The following is a 22,682-nucleotide window of genomic DNA, read 5'->3' as shown; positions in this document are numbered from 1 at the left end:
ACCCAATATAAAGAATAGTATGACACTTACTATATTTAAAAAAACTATTTAAACTTGTGCTTTTTGTTTTTTCTAGGTTACTTATCTAATTCCTTCCCATCTGCTGTATTCTATAAGTAATTGTAATAAACTATATTTTGCGATGGAACAGTAAAATTTATTATTCTTTAATCTCCAAAATAAACGACTATACTTACGATGTCATAACAGAACACGCCAGCTTATATTATACATTATGGCTGGTAGATGCTATATTCCATTATAATCCACTATAGAAGTACATTATGGACATTGCTATATTACAAGAACAACATTTTATCGTAATGATTTTATTAATGGATCTAAGAAACCTATTCTAAAATATTATCTGCGAAGTGAAAATAAGTCAAAGTTATTAAAATTACTAATTATAATTTCTACGTTTAATTAACATTAATTAATATTGCATGTAGGTATAATGGTTTCTCTGTAGTCTAAATATATCGACAATTATATTATACGTAGAAGAGGCTACTTTCTAAACTAAATATAAAATTTATATGAGTGTATAAAAATTAAGAACATGAAAATAAATTCAATATAAGTTAGTATGTGAGGGAACGAAGCTACTGACAAACAATCAAGAATTTTGAAACATTTGGCAACAGAAAACAATAAGATAGAAAATGTCTATTATCTGTATAAAATCATAAGGATATTATAGGTAATTTATCATATAGGAGGTTATTATTATTATTATTTTTGATTATTAATATCCTTATACTACTTATTATATGTACCCGTAATACCCTAATAATACATAAATAATAACACTTACCTATTAATTAATATTACTTATGGATTTTAAGCTGCCAGTGGAAGCTTAAAAACCATGAGTAATAATAATAGCAGCTTTCACTGGCAACGCTGCAGGCGCCCGCAGGCCGCGAGCGCCTATATCGTTGCCAGTGGAAGCAGCGCCAACAAAATACTCGGTGCAACCACAGTGTCGATGGCTTCGTCGTGGTACAAAAGAATAGGCGCACAAACAGGGTCAACTTCCTACTGCGTGCTGCTACACCGACCACGGCAATGTACCTGTCCTGTCTACATTACACCACTAAGGAACAGGATATTGTCGATTATATCCGTACCAAGTGTAACCTGACATTGAGGGAGACGCGGCTAGAATCGAGCCACAACACGAATTTCAAGGCGTTTGGGGCCGGCCTACCAACATGCTGCCCACCTTCATGAAGCAGGACTACTGGCCGAAGGGTGTGGTGTATAGGCGCTACCGTGGCAGATTGCCGCCGCCAGTGCCGTGATCACACAGACAATTTCAATATCTTAATTTTATATTATTTCATATGTATGTTAAGTCCATAAGGTATTTATAATATTGGCCTAGTAGCCTGAAAAAATAAATAAATAAAATTAATACTCCTGTTGCATACTCTAAAAATATTTGTCTAATCATATTTATCTGTCATTAGTTTTGGGAAATATTCCAATTTTATTTCTATATCTAGTATATTTACAGAATGAAATCTTTTTAAGTTAAACATGCGGCATTCCGTTATAACATGTATCACAAACTGCGGTGTTTCATCGTCACACTGACAGTGATCGGAGCCTATTATCTTAAATCTATGCAGGTACGATCTATTTCCTACATGACCAATCAATAAATGCGTAATTGTGTTGTTGAACTTTATTGTATTTATTATTTTATGAGCTTGTTCTATGTTTTACTTCTTTCTTAGCATATGATAGGGGGAATAGATCGTACTTCAGTTTTGTCTTCTTTTTTAAAGCTGCATTTTTTTGCTAGGAAATCTCCCCTTTCATTACCGGGGACTCCTGCTTTTATGTGCTTTTATGGAGTACTACCTCCAATGTTTTCAACTTTCTGTATTTGGCATCATATTCCAATACTTATTGGTTAGATGGATTTAGCAATATATATACTCTCTAACGCACATCTGGAGTAACTAACTATGAAGTCCGGCATTTGAGTTTGCTTTGAAAAACTGATCAATAATAAATGAAGAAAAGAAAGTTACTTTATACTGGCGTGGTATAAAGATTTCTAATTAACTCAGAGAACACTCAACATTCTATTATTACAACTCGAATACAAAATATCAGAACAAATTTAAACAACACACAAAGGAATCGACTGTTCAGCTCAGAAATATATTTCAGCAGACGTAATATAACTTACTTCTTAGTCGAGAAACTCATTTTATCCAGTTTGCTTATACAAGTAATTACCGCGCGTAGGTGGTCTACGCCGTTCCATTTTCCATTCAACATTTCAGTGAAATATTACCCGTTTTTGGCACAAATCACTGTTGCTATCTAATCAATCAAGCGTCCACACCGCATAAATAAGCTCCAAATTGGATTGTGTCGTTTCCACACGTGAATTTATTTTAACAAACAAACACCAGCTGATTCTCGCACGCGTAAGATTCATCGTCGCTGTCTCACATGAAACCATTCAATTTGAAATAATTATTTTTATGATTCTTATGCAAAGAATATTCTCTTTAAGCATGACCACAGCGACATACTGCAAATAAAAAAATATATAGCAATCTGCTTGTTTGACCACAGACCATAAAGACTACAATAGGTTTGATATGCAGACATTATTGAAAACCATAGAAAACAGTAGTATTCTTTTTTTGTATCACATTTTATTTTATTTGCCTCAATGCCGTTTAAATCTGAAATTTTCAAATATGTGGAGAGTTGAAATGTATATAGTTAAAAACTCTTCATGATTTTAAAAGTAATCACTCTCTAGAACTATATATGCAACTAGATTATTTTATTACTTTTTTAAATCGCATAGGTATTTGAACACTGGGACAGACTATTTACAGTTATTATCTTTTTAAGAGCTTTCTACAAGCCTCTTAGTTAGGGCACATAGCGTCAACATGACCTAAATCTTTTAAAAAAAATAAGCAGTATAAGTGCAAAAACGACGTAGTCATATTTAAAATAATTATGCTGTTAAACCCGGTTGAATAATAATATTTTCCTTGACTAGTATCATAAATCATTGGAATCGACAGCCATCGATTATACATTAAGCATGTATTTAATGAACACCTAATTGTTCTGTTGCGTGTTGACTTAATAACAGTTCATGTTGATTTTGTAACGTCACTCGTAGAGCCGTGTGCCAGCCACGTTCAATTATGCTGTTACAGGATTTAATACAAACATCTATTGATACGATATCAACAGTGTCTAAGTGATGACAATTTGATTCTATTGCGATATAAAATAATTTCTCAATAAATGAAATAATGACCTAAATAATGCGCAACAGAAATGTTCATACTAATTATTCACAAAGTTAAGTTAAGATGCTATGTTGCTCTGTATAAGAGGAAGATTGAGTTTTTTATTTTGACGTATTTCAGTCTCAGTAATCGTTTCTTTCAATTATTTACTTGTATATATTCAATAGTATAGATGATAAATGCTTCAAACGATAATAACGATAATGAAGAGGTGACTAATCAATAGGTATGCCTAACAATGAAAGGGGTCAGTTTGAAAGTCGATTCATTGTCTATAATAACCTTTTACACTTATATATTATAACATATTAAAACTATTAAGACAAAATCTAGTAAAAATAAAGGTAAACAAAACGAAAATAAATTAATAAATAATTGCACGCAATAATGAGTCCCCCATTATTCGCCGGTATCAGTTACCAATTTGGTTAATTGTCTTACTAAATTTTGTGGCTGTAGACACACCTTAAGCTGAAGGAAAAGAATTACTTTAATTTTGTTTTACGCAATATAGATAATACCTATTTCAAAAATATAAATGGTAACTATTTTTTTATTATATACTCATAATTCTAAATTGATTTTACATATCACTACTATTTTTACAGAAATATTGATGATTGTGTCTGATGGATGTAAACAATATCACCCAGTCATAGAAAACACTACTCCGAGTGCAGCAAAGAATGAATTTTAAATATCCTCACACATTTCAATAATATCGAAAACCAAGATATATTAACTTTACAAGAGAAAAATAAACTCAAAACTCAAAAACAAGCCCGTCTCAATCCTAGGTGTTGCAAATGACTGGACTACTTTAATGCACACAGAAAAAGGATTATAATATCCCAGAGGAAATTGGTGTTTCATCATCCAGACCAGATATTCATATATTAAAAAACTAAACGTGTTATACTGGTAGAACTCACTGTATCATGGGAAACAAATATACCTGGAGACGAAGCAATAAATATAAATAGATATTTCAAATTAACGAAAAAGGTTAACTTACATGTGATCTAAATGGGAATAACAGGCATACTATCGAAATCTCTCTACATCTTTCTAAAAGATCTTTGCATGTAATAGAAACTACAGTAAGTTCTATATTATTATCATTGTTATTAATTTATCTATTAATTGGACATACTGCCACAATTTTATTTATTTTGTATAATGTTTTTTTTGTCATGTAAGAGTCTGTAGTCTTAAAAATTGTTACTGGATGTATTAGCTGTCATGTTAGAGTATCCAATAAGTAGTGTAACTTACACTAAGTATCATACTGTAGATTAATTTGACTTGTCATAAGTGTCTGTGATGGACCTACATGAATAAAGCTATATTTGATTTGATTTGATTTGACTAGAACCTGTATTTTTCAAGTTTAACTGGTTCTACTATCATTGTTATCTTTCCCAACAGGATTGGTGGTGAATACAATAGCTATATATTTGGGTACTTTTTGTATATTAATTTAGTCGCTTAATGTTTGACCATTCGCATTATTTGTGGTTGGCATGGTAATACAATTACCATGCCAACTGTTCTGACATCCTTTTCCAATCCCCATATCATTGTATTAATCAACGATCAATAAGAAGATATTTCGTTCGTTCAATTAATTCCAAATTCAAATATTCCCGCCAACCGGTGCTAACTGCGTGAGCGTGTGAACCCCGGAAAAAAGAAATGTGCAATTCATTATGGCTGCTGTTAATACCTGAGTTGACATTACTCATATTCTAATTGAGATTTAACAAGAAAATCTGTGTGAATTTACGTGTCCAGTGCATTACAAGTGTAAAATAAACTGCTGGTGGTGTGTGGAATCGGAGTCAAGGACGAAGGGTGCACCCAAGGTCTTCAATTTACAATCAAATTAGCCCGGTCGGTGAGTCCCGCTTTCTCCTTCCTATTTCTGTCATTACACAGTCTTCTGCTGGTTTCTGGGGATATTCAAACCTTTCTCAGGCAGGTGAATAAAATACCACAGATTTCTTCTTTAATTCAAAGTCATAATCTACCATCTAAGTTGGTCCAATCGAACCGGATTTTGAATCCGTAATTGTACGTTTTATATATTTTACATTCAGAATATTATAACTGTAATTCATAACACTTTATTCGAATTTAGTTATAAACAATTAACAAAACAAAACTTGTTTATCTTTTCAATGATTCAAGTCGATATTTACTTACCTGTATTACGTATGTACCTATAATTCATTGCAATAAATCGGTATTCTATTCGCCTGCTTGTAGCAAAGTTATTGATTTGTGCTTGAAATAGGAAACAAATACATAATAATCGTATTAATATCAGTACAGTATTAATTCTATTAGTTATAGGTTATTATTACTTAGTACCTATAAATTTCTATTGTCAACTGATTTTATCTTTAGGTCATTGACATGGCCAAAGCAGCTGATCTCGTACAAAAACGACTTGAAGTAGAAATTAAAACATTGATTTCACGTCGTGAACATGAATTTCGATCAATACAAATATTATATGATATATCGAGGGAAGTACAAAAAGATAAGTCTAAATTATCTAGTTTTCGTGCCAGATATAAAAATATAGAATCCCTGAAGGAAAGTTTTTATGAAATTAATCAGACAATTAATTTAAAACATTTGGAAGCAGGGTGGAGTAGCGAACCCGATACAAAACTTTTAGAGTCTTTTGACGAGTTGTATTATAGTGTTATTGAAATTGCAGAGGTAGTTTTATCTACTAAAATGTCAGACCCACAGTTGATGACTATACCTTCGTCTTCTATAGAAAATAAGCCGTATCAAGTTCGCTTACCGAAGTTACATGTACCTATATTTGATAGTAATATAATTAATTTTCAAACATTTAAGGATAGTTATTTACCTTTAATACATAATAACAACTCATTATCAGATATAGAAAAATTCCATTATTTGATTTCGTGTCTATCTGGGTTTGCCTTAACCATTGCAAAGGGTGTTCCTCTGACCGCTTCTAATTATTCGGTAGTATTTCAAGCTTTATTAGACAGATATGACAACAAGCGTGTTTTAGCTACTGCCTATCTCGATAAAATTTTTAGTTTATCTCCTTTGCATAAAGTGTCAATCGCAGGTTTAAATGTATTGACAAATACGTTATATGAAAGTGTAAACGCACTCCGAGCGTTAAATATCGAGTTGCTCGATGAAGTTATATTATTTTATTTAGCGGCTCGCGTACTAGATGGCGACACTCGTCAGCGGTTTGAGTTACAAAACAAACAAGAAATACCAACATTTGAAAGTCTATTAACTTTCCTACAAAATTATATTAAAATTTTGGAAGTTAGTAATTCTTCTTCTTCCTCACATGATTATAACATAAAATCAATTCGAAATAAATCCGAAGTATACAGTCCACGTAATAAACAGTCGAAGTCTTCCTTTGTTTCATCCACTAATACTAATGATAAACAAAACCAACAGAACAATAAACTTCATTGTCCATGTTGTGATTCTTCTCATAGTATTTATAAGTGTTTTAAATTTCAAAAAATGAGCGTCGATGCTAGGTGGCAATTAATTAACGATATAAAATTATGCTCAAATTGTTTACGAACGGGTCACAATCCGAGCAATTGTTTGTCGAAAATAAATTGTTTTATTTGTGGTTCCCGACATAATACATTTTTGCACACTGACGCTCCGATGTGCGCGCCCACCACGAGTACATACTTACAAGTAGATACCTCTTCCCCGAGTATGTCTATAAATGACAATCATCAAAACAAGGAGTCGCTTCAGGGAGATTGTATAAATGCTACGCTAACAAGTACAGTTCCTCCGGGAAATCAATCGACAAAAATCTTAGGTTCCGCGATTATACGCATTCGTGACTCCTATGGTAATTTACACCAGGCATGTGCGCTCATAGATAGTGGTAGCATGGATTCATTTATTACCAGTTCTTGTGTTCATAAACTTGAGTTACCGGTGCGTAAGTGTGATATGTCGGTGACAGGATTGGGTCAGAATTCTGTACAATGTATAAAGGGTGTTACATATGGTTCGATTATGCCTAAGCATTGTGATGAACCGTGTTTTCAATTGCCATTAATAGTTATTCAAAAAATTACATCAAACATTCCGGTTGTGCCATTACCATCAGATGTTAGAGAAAAGTTTAGTCATCTTTATCTAGCTAACGATAACTTTGACAAACCATGTAAAGTCGATATTTTGCTTGGAGTAGAATGTTTCGATCGCATATATGATGGAGGTCGCTTTGCTCCGGATCCCGAGTTTCCATGTGCCTTATCAAGTGTCTTCGGGTGGGTCATTACCGGCCAATTACGTCATACTACAGTACTGACACCTTCTAAATATGTGACTTCTCTTTTAACTTCAACTAATCGATTGGATAACGTGGTACAACGGTTTTGGGAGACTGAAGAACCTCCCACGACTCGTATAAAGGTACCGGAAGATGACATATGTGAACAACAGTATAAACAATACACTTACCGCGATTCAGACGGTCGTTATGTTGTACCCATAATGTTAAAAGATAATTTCCCTGTATTAGGTAATTCCAGTCAGCTTGCTTTAAACCGTTTTCTAAACTTAGAGAAACGTATGTCTAACGACGTCGGTTTGAAATCAGAGTACGTGGAATTCATGCGCCAGTATGAAGAATTAGGTCATATGGATGCCTGGGAATCTTCTTGTGAAGATCGAAATTATATTATTCCTCATCATTGTGTTGTTAAACCTGATAGCACAACTACTCGTCTACGGGTAGTATTTGATGCTAGCTGTATGACAACAAATAATAAGTCGTTAAATGACATTGTGCACGTAGGTCCGAAACTTCAGATTGATATTATCGATTTGATTACTAAATTTCGCCTACACCCGATTGTCTTTACGGCGGATATATGTAAAATGTATCGGCAAATACTGATTCGGCCGGAAGATAGGTCGTATCAGCATATATTTTGGCGCGATGAACCTAATGGTCCCATTAAAGAATATGAGCTGAATACGGTTACATATGGAGTAAGTAGTTCTCCGTATTTGGCTATAAGAACTTTGCATCAGCTAGCTGATGATTATAGTAATCAATTTCCTCTCGCTGCTCAAGTGTTGCGCGAAGAGACTTTCATGGACGACATAACATCAGGTGCCGTCTCCATAGAAGCTGCTAAACAATTAAAGGAAGAATTAGTTACTTTATTGCAGCTAGGCAAATTCGAATTGCGTAAATGGAGCAGCAACTGTTTAGAAATCCTTTCCGACATTCCGTCAGAATATTGTCAGTCTTCTAAATTGTTCACTGAACCTAATAGTGAACACACATTAAAGATTTTAGGAATTAAGTGGGATCCTTTGTGTGACCAATTTTCATATTCTTTTTCTAACGAATTTAAGGTCGAGTACACAAAAAGATCTATTCTCTCCATAATTGCAAGAATCTTTGATCCTCTCGGCTGGATATGTCCAGTTGTTTTTTCCGCCAAGCTGTTGCTACAAGAGATGTGGCGACTCAAGTTGATGTGGGATGAACCCATACCTTACAGTCTTGCCAAGCAATGGCATATTCTTGCTGCTAATTTATCAGATTTACAATCAATTAAGCTACCGCGTTTGGTACTGCCTCCGGATTCTTCAGAATTACATCTTGTGGGATTCTGTGACGGTAGTTCTAAGGGGTACGGATGTTGTGTTTATTTGTGTGCGGTGACTGCACAAGGCACTACAACTAGTTTACTCATAGGCAAATCTAAGATTGCCCCGTTGAAGCCTTTAACGACTAACCGGCTTGAGTTGTGCGCCGCTGTGTTGCTGGCCCGTGTACTCAAACACATGTATGAGCTTTTAAACCCAAAATTAAAATTTAAATCCGTTAAGGCATTTACAGATAGTAGTACTGTCTTATCCTGGTTACATACCGCACCTCATCTACTTAAAACTTTTGTAGCAAATCGGGTAGTACTGATTACAGATTTAATTAATTCTGAATTATGGTTCCATGTCTCTACACATGATAATCCGGCAGATTGTTGTAGTCGTGGTACTACATGCACAGTTCTAGCTGATCACCATCTTTGGTGGACTGGCCCATCTTGGCTTCGCCAGACTCCTATGAATTGGCCTATACAAAACATTGTCGCAAATGAGCAAGAGTTGCCTGAATTAAAACCTCTCACTGTGGACTGTTTGGTGAGTGGTCCACCAGATAATTTATTAACCAATCTAATTTCCAGAGTTTCATCTCTTTCAAGGCTACAAAGAATTCTAGCTTGGTGTTTGCGATTCATCAAAAATATTAAGTTACGTCGGGATCGCCGTAATTCATTTCCGTTATCGACGTCTGAACTAAATGACGCATTGATTCTCTTAGTAAAGCATGTTCAAATTGATTACTTTTCCCAAGAGTTGAGACTCCTTCAGGAAGGTTTGTACTGTACAAAGTCCATTCAAAAACTAAGTCCGTTTCTCGACGAAGTTGGTATAATACGAGTGGGGGGTCGTATTCGACATTCAAATTTACCTCATACCGTAAAGCACCCGATTTTATTACCAAAATTATCTATATTATCGCAGCTAGTCGTGGACAGCTATCATTTGAAGTACTTGCACTGTGGTCCTCGCACTTTGCAGTCACTAGTTTGTAGAACTTTTTGGATACTTGGACTGCGACTATTGATACGCTCTCGGTTATCTAAGTGCGTAATTTGTTTCAAATCTAAACCTTTTCCTTGTCAACCCTCCATGGGTGACTTACCCGTTGAAAGACTTCAGTCAGGTAGATGTTTTCAAACTACTGGAATAGATTTCGGTGGGCCATTTATGCTAAAAGAAAGTAGACGTCGAAATGCCCGTACATATAAAGCTTGGATATGTTTGTTTATCTGTCTAAGCGTAAAGGCTGTCCATTTGGAAGTAGTCACTGAACTAAGTACAGAGGCCTTTCTTGCTGCCCTTGATCGGTTCGTTTCAAGGCGCAACATTTGTCATAAAATTATATCTGATTGTGGCACGAATTTCGTAGGCTCAAATCGTTATTTGAATGAAATGTATAAAATGTTCTACGAAAATCGTCGTGATATTTCTGATGGACTCGCCGTCAGACGTATTCGCTGGGAGTTTAATCCCCCCGGCTCACCTCACTTCGGGGGTATATTCGAAAGTGGAATAAAATCCACAAAATACCACTTGAAGCGTGTAGTGGGCGCACAGGTCTTGACATTGGAGGAAATGTTTACTGTAGTTACCAAAATTGAAGCTGTTTTAAATTCGAGACCTCTTTGTGCGCTTTCCTCGGACCCTAATGAGGTTGATGTACTGACACCAGGCCATTTTTTAGTTGGAGGTCCTCTCATAAGTTTGCCTGAGATTCCTCTAGAGGATAATACTTCCAACCTGCGTTCTCGTTGGCTAATGTTACAGAAAATTACACAAATGTTTTGGCGGATTTGGCAGATTGATTACCTTCACACTCTTCAACAGAGAAATAAATGGTTAAAAACTAAAGATAATATTAAAATTAACGATCCAGTTATCTTGATGGATTCTAACCTGCCACCCTTGTCGTGGAAATTAGCTAAAATAGTACAAGTTCACCCGGGTCGTGACAATGTTATTAGAGTGGTTTCAGTAAAAACGGCAAGCGGCAATATTCTTAAACGTCCCGTAGTAAAGGTTTGTCCCTTACCTATCCAATAGAGTAAGTTAGTTAAAAGGGGATATATACTATTAATTTAGCTATTTAAGATTAGCATTGTAAGTTATCTCAGTCCCAACTCTATATAGTAGTAGGATTAGTAGTAAGATTAATAAGATTCTAGTAGATATTATACAAAATATATATTATTCCAGTTATAGCACTTTCCTTACTTTTTGTTATATATTCTTTGTATTGTACAAAATCTAGTGTAGGGATTTCAAGCACAGTCAATAATTATTGCTGGGTGGAATCCCTTTGAATTCCAAGTGGGGGGTATGTTCTGACATCCTTTTCCAATCCCCATATCATTGTATTAATCAACGATCAATAAGAAGATATTTCGTTCGTTCAATTAATTCCAAATTCAAATATTCCCGCCAACCGGTGCTAACTGCGTGAGCGTGTGAACCCCGGAAAAAAGAAATGTGCAATTCATTATGGCTGCTGTTAATACCTGAGTTGACATTACTCATATTCTAATTGAGATTTAACAAGAAAATCTGTGTGAATTTACGTGTCCAGTGCATTACAAGTGTAAAATAAACTGCTGGTGGTGTGTGGAATCGGAGTCAAGGACGAAGGGTGCACCCAAGGTCTTCAATTTACAATCAAATTAGCCCGGTCGGTGAGTCCCGCTTTCTCCTTCCTATTTCTGTCATTACACAGTCTTCTGCTGGTTTCTGGGGATATTCAAACCTTTCTCAGGCAGGTGAATAAAATACCACAGATTTCTTCTTTAATTCAAAGTCATAATCTACCACCAACCACAAATAAAACTTGATCTTACGTCGGTCTCGTTTGTTTTTTTTACTATTTAAGAGCTAATGCTAAAAACATGTTACACTGCCCTTACCCAATTATACCTTGTTTATGCTTGATAAAGCTTGGTATATACACATTACATACATCACTGCTTCACAACAGGTAAGATGGTTATCCCGACTAGGATTGAATTACCATCACTAAAAGGATTATCTATTTAAAGTAAGATATTCGCTGTTTGCTCTGGTTACCCCTAGTATGAATATTCATCAATATTAAATTAAGTAAATACAGCCTAATCCAATATGTTACTGTTTTACATTAAAATGACCTGGAGTATCTATACTACATAATATATTATTTATAAATCTCAATATGTCTGACTGTTTGTTACGTTTCGCACGACTAAATGACTGATTGGATCTCAATTTTACGCTATCTTTTGAGATATTGTGCGAATGGGAGTAAAATAAGAAATGTAAGTTTATACAGGAAACCCACCAGTTTTAATTATGTTGACGACCTCGGTAGTTTAGCGGTTTAGCACTTCGCTTTACTCCTGATGGTCGCGGCTTGGATTCCTCACATGATACAAATATTTCAGAAGGAATGCCAGAAGGAATATAGACAGTTTCAAAAGAGTTAGTGATTGCACTAATAAAAGCTTACGTAACAATAACAAACTGATTTTACCTAAATGTCGTTTGGCTAAAGTTAGTAATTCGTTTTATGGCAATTGCGTAAGGTTTTACAATAAAATACCAGAGTCTGTTATAAATCTGCCAGAAAAAAGATTTAAATGTCAAATAAAACAGTTCCTTTGCAAAAAAGCTTACTATAAAATTGAAGAATTCGTTAACGATAATAATGTTTTTATAGAAAAACTTTAAATCTATAGCACTGACAATATTATCTGATTACATTAATAATGAGTGCGTAGCGACTTCTATGTTGATTATCGCATGCCTCTTACTTGTTATACTGTAATTATTTATATAAAAAAAAACATCTATTAAAAAGAGCAACACACAAGTTTCTTGCTCATTCTTCTTGTGATGAATCTGCATTCCGAATGAGTGGTAGAATCAAAATATGACTATTCAAAAGTGCTTGTAATGAGTTTATTTGAATAAAGATTATTTCTATTTCTATTTCTATTTCTATTTGTTGCATTGGTCTATGTGTATGCTATGTAAGTTATGTATTTAATTACAAAAAAAATAGTATTTATATCGGTTGTACTATACAACCGATATAAATACTATTTTAGCCATAACACAAGCTTTACTTAGCTTGAAACTAGCTGTGTGAATTATCCTGAGGATATTATTATTATTTATAATTATTATAATGTACATAAAATATTCATAAAAATCAGAAATAGACTACTCAAATAACTAGATCGAAGTGAAAGAAGTCACAGGCATCTGCTAGTATTAAATAAAAGGGCTGATAAAATGTAATACGTGACTTCGTCCTTATGATATGTTCACGTCAGATACGCCATACTGTCATTTTGTGGCTAGAAATATTTAACCTTAGATTGCCCCTCACTCAACCAGCACGCAATTTCTGTAAGGAATATGTATTCCAAAATATACCACACAGTGCCATCTAGCTGTAATAACCGGAACTTGTACTATGAGCTTTAAACAACTAACAGAAATACATAGAAAACTACTACTATATACTAAAATATATGAAAAAGAGCATGTGAATTCAAGTATATTAGCTAATATTATGTATCACCGAAAACTATATAAAAATCATACTCATTAATACAGATGTCTGCTACAATAGAAAATTAAAACAGGGTACTGAATAGCTGCAGGAATATATTCGTAATATAATTTCTACATTAGATAGTAGCTTTAATGACCTCATTATATAAGCCAAAGTATCTACATATAGTACCTATATGTAGATACTTTGGCTTTGGATATACATAATATACCTTCAATTATGGATCAATCAGGCTACCTATATTTAAGCAGCTTATGCAATCTGTATACATACAGTAAATACGTAACAATTAAATATAATGAAATTCATCAATCATGTTTAAAACTTAATTTCTTTTGCAAAATTAAATTCCTACACTACACGCATGAAACAATAATGTGTAACAGTAATGATTGAGTTAGTACAAATTAAAGTATCAATTAAACTAGATATTATAGACTTCAGTATGACTTGACTTTCTGCCAATTTTCATTTCATTTCAGTAAGTTAGTTCTTACTGTTAATTAGCTGAGCCCGTGAACTTTATACCACCTCAGAATTAAGTAATGTGTCACTCATATTTGTATAATACGTATTATACAACATATATATTTGTATGTAGTACATACCTGAAATTTCGGAAATCACTCTGACATTGACGAACGTTTGTATGGGAAAATAAATTTGTTGTGTTATAATATTTTTCTAACAATTTCTTAAAATTTTCTAATATTTCCAACATTGCACAAATATTTTAAAACTAAAATCACCGAAATCAGTTAGTCCGCTCTAGAGATTAATTAGCGAGATTAACAAACGTCACTTCATTTTATATAATATATATGTAATATTATGTTATCTGTGATATATATACATAGTTAGTCTACTGTAACTGTAATATATTATAGTAGACAGACATAAACACCCAAATTTTGTGTGACAACGAGAGAACACTGCTGTTCCAAAAACTTACAAACGCAGCGGTTCCTTATTCACACGCCGCGGAGTCCGCCACTTGACTTTGCATAATAATGCAAACTATATTCAAGGCGACACAGATTTATGTTAGAAAGGGGCGTTAGGGGACGAATAAATATCTAACAACCCACGTATCTGACTTATTTTTACTTATTCACTGCATACGCCTTAAGTCAACCCTAAAATGATATTTCCACCGCCATCGTCGGAGATAACAACCAGAAAGATTCCTTGTTCCTACGCATTAAACCACATTATTACGTATATACTTGTAGGAAATGAAATTCAAGTTTATTATTCATCAGTTTTATCTCAGTGAAATCATAAAATTTCATAAAGCGTAATATCCTGCGGTTTTCCTAATAAATGAGCTTTTATGAAAACAAACAAATGCTAGAGTCGGGACACGAGCAAATTGAGGGCGAAGCAATTTGTATCTTTTCTCGTACTTTTTAATTTCATCCCCAGATATACAAATTAGTTTTGCTCGAACACTTTGAATATTTACAAGTTATACTGGGTCGACTCATTATATTTTTATGCCAATAATTATTTGTGAAATTTTATTGTTGAAAGTGATAAAGAGAAAATAAAAAAAATATTACGGCTATTTTAATAGCAGTAATATTTTTTTTATTTTACATATATTTTGATATTCGTACACACTAGGCATCAAATATATAAAATAAATAGATCCTGAATGAATAGATCATGGTTTTACTTTACCGTTTATTTGATTTATATAGTTCATCATCTTTTATATCATTGTACTCAATAAGAGTATTGCACAATAATAATTGATTTAGTTTAGATTTAGTTGTTTCCGTATAGTTCATTCACACTGTAACTGGCAAATAAATGAATAAAGTATTTTATGTATATTTCTAAACACTCATAGAGGTTTTTTATGTAAACATATTTTTTTTAATAAATATTAGTTTTTTATTAATACTATAAAAGCAATTAGAATACAAAGAACCGGACCACCATCATCCAATTGTTTTTCTTTATTAGTTACTTTCGTCCAATGTAATGCACTGACTTATAGATAAGTAGCGTTTGAAAAAAATATATAAAACTGACTAAAAAATACTGAACAAAACCAGTTCAAAATTAACCACGTTGCCGCCTAATACAAAAAAAAACAATAGAATGAAGTATTAGTCTTTTTTGATGTAGTATTTAAACAATATAACTACATATAGCTGAAATAATGCTATTAAATTATTCCCTACATCCGACAGTCGTCTTTAGATTTTTAATTTGTGACTATTATAAGAGGCTCGCTATCTATGTAAATTCATGTAAACACTCCGTACCTACCTTTAAAACTTAATTAAACCACATTAATAAGGCCGGAGTCAAATTTCCAGCTCATATTTAAAACTAAACAATGTTTCAAATTTAGGTGTTTTGTTTTGCACAAGCGTAATTTGTCGATTTTCATAATATATTTTATTGAGAAACTTTGTACATAATCGTCTATGAGGATACATCTGTCTCACCTATTTCTGATTTTCAGATGAAGAGTGAAGTTACAGTTGAGTCCTCTGTAATAGTAATGCATGCGAAGTACATTGGACATCATATTACTACGAACCAATATGGTAGTAAATACTATTCCTATTTAATATTAAAGCCGCCTCGAAAGACGTCGCATAACGTATGTATTAATAAATATACAGCGGAACCATAAAGTACACAATGTATTGTTTGAATTATGAATCATTCATCTCGCGATAATGGTAAAGTGACGTCTTTCTAATGGATCGTTACAAAAAGCCTTCTAGTAGGTAATTATTAATGCATTTAATAATAGGCTCGTTCGACGACTTGATAATAATATGTCGATACCACTAATTTGTCGGCTGGCTCGGCTTAATTAGTGAAAAGACTGCTTATTATCCACTTTCTGAGAAAAAGACTTTCATTACTAAAAATATCTATAAATAAGTATCTATGAAATTGTTATTAAATTTGCCAAAAAGTATTTCATCAGAATTTTATATTAACAAATTTAGTCTAAAATATTTTAATTAAAATCTCTGTATATACTGCTATTAGAATATACCATATGTTATGGTTTTTAAATTTTATCAATGCACAACAATTTCTTCCGTAGTATTGCATGTATTCAGTAGCATTGCATTAGATTGACTGTATGAGATGTTTCTCATTAATAAGCTAACCCTGCATACCATATTTGTGACAGATTTGAAAAATAGAGGACTCGAATGTTTGACAATATTATCAAAACAGTTTATGAATAAAGTAGGTATGTAAGATAATGTCTTTTTTTATATACCATGATTAGGGTAAACCTAAATAAAATCTAGGTTTTAATTCATTTTTAACTGTTCATTTCAGCTCAATTCATTTAAAAAATACAGTACATATGAAATAGTAGCAAAATTGTTACGTGGTTAAATTATTTTCTATTTCAATTCTAGATGTAGATACAAACGTGCAAATTGTACGGGTGCATATTTTTATTCATTTTCGTTGCATCAGCACGGTACGGCTGCTACGTGATGCGAATTCAGATCTCTGTTATGATTAGCGGCCCCCTTAAACCGTCTACGGACAATACGATTTAGCAACCGATCTATCGTGTTGCGATCGAACGGTCTTTCCATACTTTTCACATTCAAATATAAATATTAGCATTACTGACCAATGGTACTAACGGGTGTTTCTTTGGAATGTTAGAAGTTGACTACCGACTTCCGAGTTAAAATCTTGGCCCAATTCAACTGGCTACTCACGTGTCATATTTTAGATCTAAGGGATCAAGCAACGATTGATTGGGCGAAATAATCGGACGTCAAATGGTATTTTGCATGGACGGTTTAAGACATGTATGTGTAGTTAACTGTATTTTTACTTAATTATTTATATTCTATTATCTGTGCCTGCGGTTTCACATAATAATATAAATATAAGTAATTATAAGTAACTTTCTTATGAAGTTACTTATAATTACATATAGATAGCCAAGTCAGACCTTAGGCTACAGTATATTATCCTAAGTTATAACAAGAAATTATATTTTATATTGTTATAAATACATTTCAGGACAGACCATTGAACTTGGCACCCATTTAGATCTCACCTCTTTTGTCGTAAAAGTCAACAATCAAGGCATATATCATAATATTAAACTCGGCTATCATTTCACATTTATGTTTTTGATGGGATTATGTTTATTTATAAAGTTTTAGTACAGAACCCTAAATATATATTCTTCCTTAACTAATAAATAGAATGTTTATATGAGAATATTTGAAGTAATCGATCATTGTTATCTATGTGAATGTTCGTTACGGTTATCCCAATCGAAATATTGTTTATCGGTTATTTGAAGTTCAGATGATTTATAAGCTCTGACTTTGACAGCCGCTAACAATATTATTGAACGCTGTTGTTATCGACCTTCCTACTTTGCTTTCGGAAAAGTAAACCACATTTTATACAAGCATTGAGTTTCTGAGCTCAGATCAGTTTAATATAGAACAAACGAAATATTACTGTGTATGTATTTAATAAATGGATAATTTATTAAAAAATATTAATTAAAATACAATTTCACAATTACAACGCTGTAACAAACCGTCACAGCACTTTTAGCAATTAAATGCCATGAATTCGAACCCTGTATAAAACATTATTGCTGTAGGTTTTTTAACAAATTCTGAATTTAAAAATATATTTAGGTATGTATATCAACTGATTCAAATATCTGTTTAGCAACTACATTACAGGTTTTGATTGATTTAATATTAAATAACATTATAGCAATATATCCGGGGTTATTTAAAGTACCAGGGTGTATTGTAACTGGTTTGTAATAGTTTTTACATTTTATTCTTTTCTTACATTTTAATTTTACTGAGATGTACTTTTTGTATTAATTTTTAAATGAATACAAAAAAGGTGAAATGAACGCAAAAAAATTAATACAGAACATACCCTTATGTTATAAACTGTGAAGCAACTGTTAGGTAGGCTATTTGCAAACTACATAGTACATCTTTGTATGTATGAGTACAACAATTTGTTTCTGGTATTGTTTCGTTGAAATATCGCCCGTATTTGGATGAAACAAATAAAACAATACTGAAAATATTGAATGAAAGAATAGTTAATATAGAAAAGTGTAGTGAAGTAAAGAAGTGGTAGCTATTATTTATAATATTAGTGCATCTGTTACAATTTATATGTAATATTAATAATATAATTATATGAAATAATTTTATTATTACATGAATAAGTAGTTCAGTTTAAGTTATATTATATTAGTGGATTATAGTTTATATAAAATGTAAATACTTCCGGCACAACTAATATCATTGTATTTCAGTAATGCATTTAATACCGTAAATTTCGACATCTTACTCAGTTCACCAAGTACTATTAGCTCATCTCCTACGACGATTATATGATAGTCAGGGCGTACCTTATAGAGTAGCATATTATCTCCTCTTCTTTTTGCATTATTTATCAGTTCTAATACACTTCTTCTTGGTTCATCCCAGCGTTTGCACATGCAGACGATCTACAAAATTTAAGCTGCTCTATATAATATTACTAATACTATTGAAGATAAAAACCTTGAATCATTTGTAGTTATGATTCATGTAAAATACATGGACATAATAAATGCTAAAAAACACAGTGTATAATTATTCAAATCCATATTTTATATCCAAATTAAATTTAAACTCTCACGCCCATCACCTTTAAAGGCCACGACATCCAATACAACATCCAGATAAAGATCTCGACAAGACTTTTATTTACACAAATAACTTCTATAAGTGTTCATTTTTTTTTCAACTTATGTTCATTTAAATTCTTACTACTTGTTATATAAACAGAATATTCAAAATCTCTGCAATGAGAGTGTGTATCATATAAGGTGTAAATTGGAAACAATAGTGATAAACGTCTAAATTAAATAGTGATAACAATGTTTGGGAAGTGTTTCAAGTCTTGTAATCTAATTAAAGGAAACTCCGTGTTGTGATAGGTTGTGTAAAGTTTAAATCACAAGTTCATAATGAATTTAGATGAAATAATAGTTTTACATTAAGTAAACTTAGGTAAACATCTTTAGGTTCTTTGATGAGAGCAATGAGAACATACGGCAAGGGGGCGTCGACAGCTTGGGACAGGCGTTGACAGACGGTTTACCGCCAACATGCCATTTATTCTTCCACCTTTAAATTTTTAATAAGACATACCATACTAGGTAAGATTTAGTAATATATTTTAACAGATCTTTATTGTAATTCATAATATTTTCGAAGTATACGTTATATAATGTCATCTGCATCAATCTCTTGCTTTATAATATGTGTTTCAATTGAAGGGTGTCAGGCCAACGAAAGGAATTACATCGTAGTCCTCTAGATACAATAACCATAACCGTCACATAATGTAAAATCCGTATTTTGTTCATGTACCTATAAGACTGTAAGCGATGGTTACTACTTACAATCGCCTAAGTGTGTCGTCGCCTTGTTTGCAATTGCATAAAAATAAGATACACAAAGAGAATATTAGAATTACAAAACTGTATACTTCTCTGAAACTTGGATATATTTGTACAACAGAATATCATGGTAAAACGATCTTTTTTTTTTTTTCTCCTCCATTCCTTAATCTAATCTTTAAGTCCTTCATCGTTCACAATGGAAAATTTCGATAAAATGTAAGTGCCGTAGAAGCTGTTACCTGCGTAAGTGAATCATTCAAAATTCATCCATTAAAAATAAACAATCTACAATAGGCTACGAGTACAGGCAGAAATACAGTTGAAGGTATGTTCAGAAATTTGGAATTCTCTATCCGATGAATCTTGCCCTTAAGCGAGTTTGAAACAGAATAAAGATGTTTCAATAGGTACAAATAACTTTACGAGTAAAACTTATTTGTTAGGAAATTAATATAAACGCGTGAATAGAAAGCAGCCTCGTTTAAAGTTTCCCTTTTCTCTTCAGAAACATCTGAAAGTTGTCTAATTTTATGAGAAAACAAACTAATCCAATACACAAGATTTACTCAAGTTGTATTTTGTTAATCTCTTCATTAATTTAAATTCATATATTTGTTTTATGTATTTTCGTGAAATGTTTGTTCCTAAGTATTAATTATAAAAAAAATCGAGTATTAGTATTATTATCCTATATGTATAAATAAATGCATATATGATGACATTGTAATAAGGATTGTAATATGTATGATTTTGGTCTGACAAAGTCTACCATGGTTAAATGAATATTAGATTTTACTTATATATATATTTTTTTTTTATATCATAATTTGAGCGCGTTTGACCGCAATCTCACCTGATGTTAAGTGATGATGTGGTCTAAGCTGTTACACGCAAGCTGAAATAATACCTATTCACTCTTGACTTAAAAGACCCAATATTGTAAGAGGCAGGAAAAATAGACGCTGGTAGAGAGTTCCACTCCTTAGCTGCTCGCATAAGGAAAGATGATGCAAAACGGTTAGTTCGAGCAGCTGGGATGTCAATAGTGTAGGGGTGGAGCCGCTCTCTACGTCTTGTTGTACGTTGATGGAACGGTGCTGGAGGAATGAGGTTGTGCAGTTCTTGAGCACATTCGCTATATATATATTATTATATATTATAATGATTAGAAATAATAAATATTATATATATATTATAATGATTAGAAATAATATTATAATGATTAGAAAGGTGAGTCTATATGTAACATTATGTGGTGCTGTCGATATCTATACTTTTATGTAACTAAACTAACGACAACTAGTAACCATGTCCTGGGTATTCGTATACGAACAGCATCACCGTCTCACGTCATCATATTACGTCCGCTGTACCATTCATGCGTTGTTATTCCAGACGATATTTGTACAAATCCTATATCGCAGTCCATGCGCGCGCACTCTGCGTTACGGACGCATTACCCGTTAAATTTGATCTGCATTTAATATTATAACTCCTGAATATTGTGTATTAAGATAGTTATTATAATGAATCAGTGTAAAAAGTGCAAATTGTTCGTATCAATGAGCAAGGATGACATTTTATCATGTAAAGGGTTGTGTGGAACAGTTTACCATAAAAAATGTGCTAATAAACAGTATAAACAAACAGGATTATGTGAAGTGTGTCAAAGAAGTGAAAGTAGCCCAAAGTTTTCAACACCGAAGCTCAATGTTGATTTGCAGAAGACTAGCGCAGAGACCTTGTTGTCAGAAGTCAATAAAAAACTGGAAGTGTTATACGACATGCAGAAAAAGATAGAAGACCTAACGGAAAGTGTAGAATTTTACGCTGACCAGTACCAAAAAATGCAGGAGTTTAAGGAAACTGCTGAGAAAAAGATTAATGCATTAGAAAACAAGAATATATATCTAGAGAAGGTTAATGAAGCATTAGAGGAAAGAGTATTATTGTTAGAAGAAAAACAGGTTGAGAGAAATATTGAGATTGTTGGTGTCGAGGATATGGAAAAAGAAGACACAAAAAAGGTAATAAAAGTAATAGCCCAAAAACTAAATTTAAATTCTAATACAATAGAAGAGGTCAAGAGGGTAGGCCGACATAAGCAAAATGAGGGTCGTCCGAGGCCGATTATTGTGACTTTTTGTTCTAAAATAGCTAAAAACGAATGGATAAAGAAACGAAAAACTTGTTTGTTAAATAATGATGTTTTCGCAAATAATAGTGAAAAACGTATTTACATAAACGACAACTTAACTAAAAAGACACGTCAATTATTCTGGAATGCAAAAACATTACTTAAAGGCACATACAAGTTTGTCTGGATACAACATTCAAAAATATTAATTAAAAGAAATGAAAATTCTAAAATTTACAATGTACGGTCAGATGCCGACATAAACACCTTTTTACGTTCTGAATAACAGCCATAATGGACTGTGTATGATCATACTACGTGTTTTCTTTTTCTATAACATTCAACGATTTGCTTATAAATATTGATAATAATATAGACTACCAGAGATATGAAAAAATAGATAAATGGGCTTCATCACTAAAAAATACAACTAAACATTTCAAAATAGTTCACTTGAATATAAGATCGTTGCGAAAGAATTATAACGAACTACTTCTAATGTTGGAACAATGTGAATATACTGTAGATATTATTTTATTGACAGAGATAAATATCAAACAATGTGAACTA

The 22,682-nt window shown here is 32.7% G+C and overlaps 1 protein-coding gene across 1 annotated transcript in view; it reads left to right on the top strand.

Moving 5' to 3' along the window:
* Positions 1–5,720: 5,720 nt before the first annotated feature.
* Positions 5,721–22,682, top strand: part of LOC131843606 (uncharacterized) — a 29,388-nt gene continuing 12,426 nt past the window's right edge. The window contains exons 1-2 of the mRNA XM_059192279.1: positions 5,721–10,991; positions 21,511–22,002. Coding sequence (XP_059048262.1) covers positions 5,721–10,991; positions 21,511–22,002 — 5,763 coding nt within the window. The remainder of the gene's footprint in view (positions 10,992–21,510; positions 22,003–22,682) is intronic.

The sequence above is a fragment of the Achroia grisella genome, unplaced genomic scaffold (assembly GCF_030625045.1).
Source record: "Achroia grisella isolate CSIRO2021 unplaced genomic scaffold, CSIRO_AGI_Agris_v1 utg327, whole genome shotgun sequence".
Lineage (NCBI taxonomy): Eukaryota > Metazoa > Arthropoda > Insecta > Lepidoptera > Pyralidae > Achroia > Achroia grisella.
Note: the sequence above shows the minus strand (reverse complement) of the source record. Positions and strands in the feature narration are given on the sequence as shown.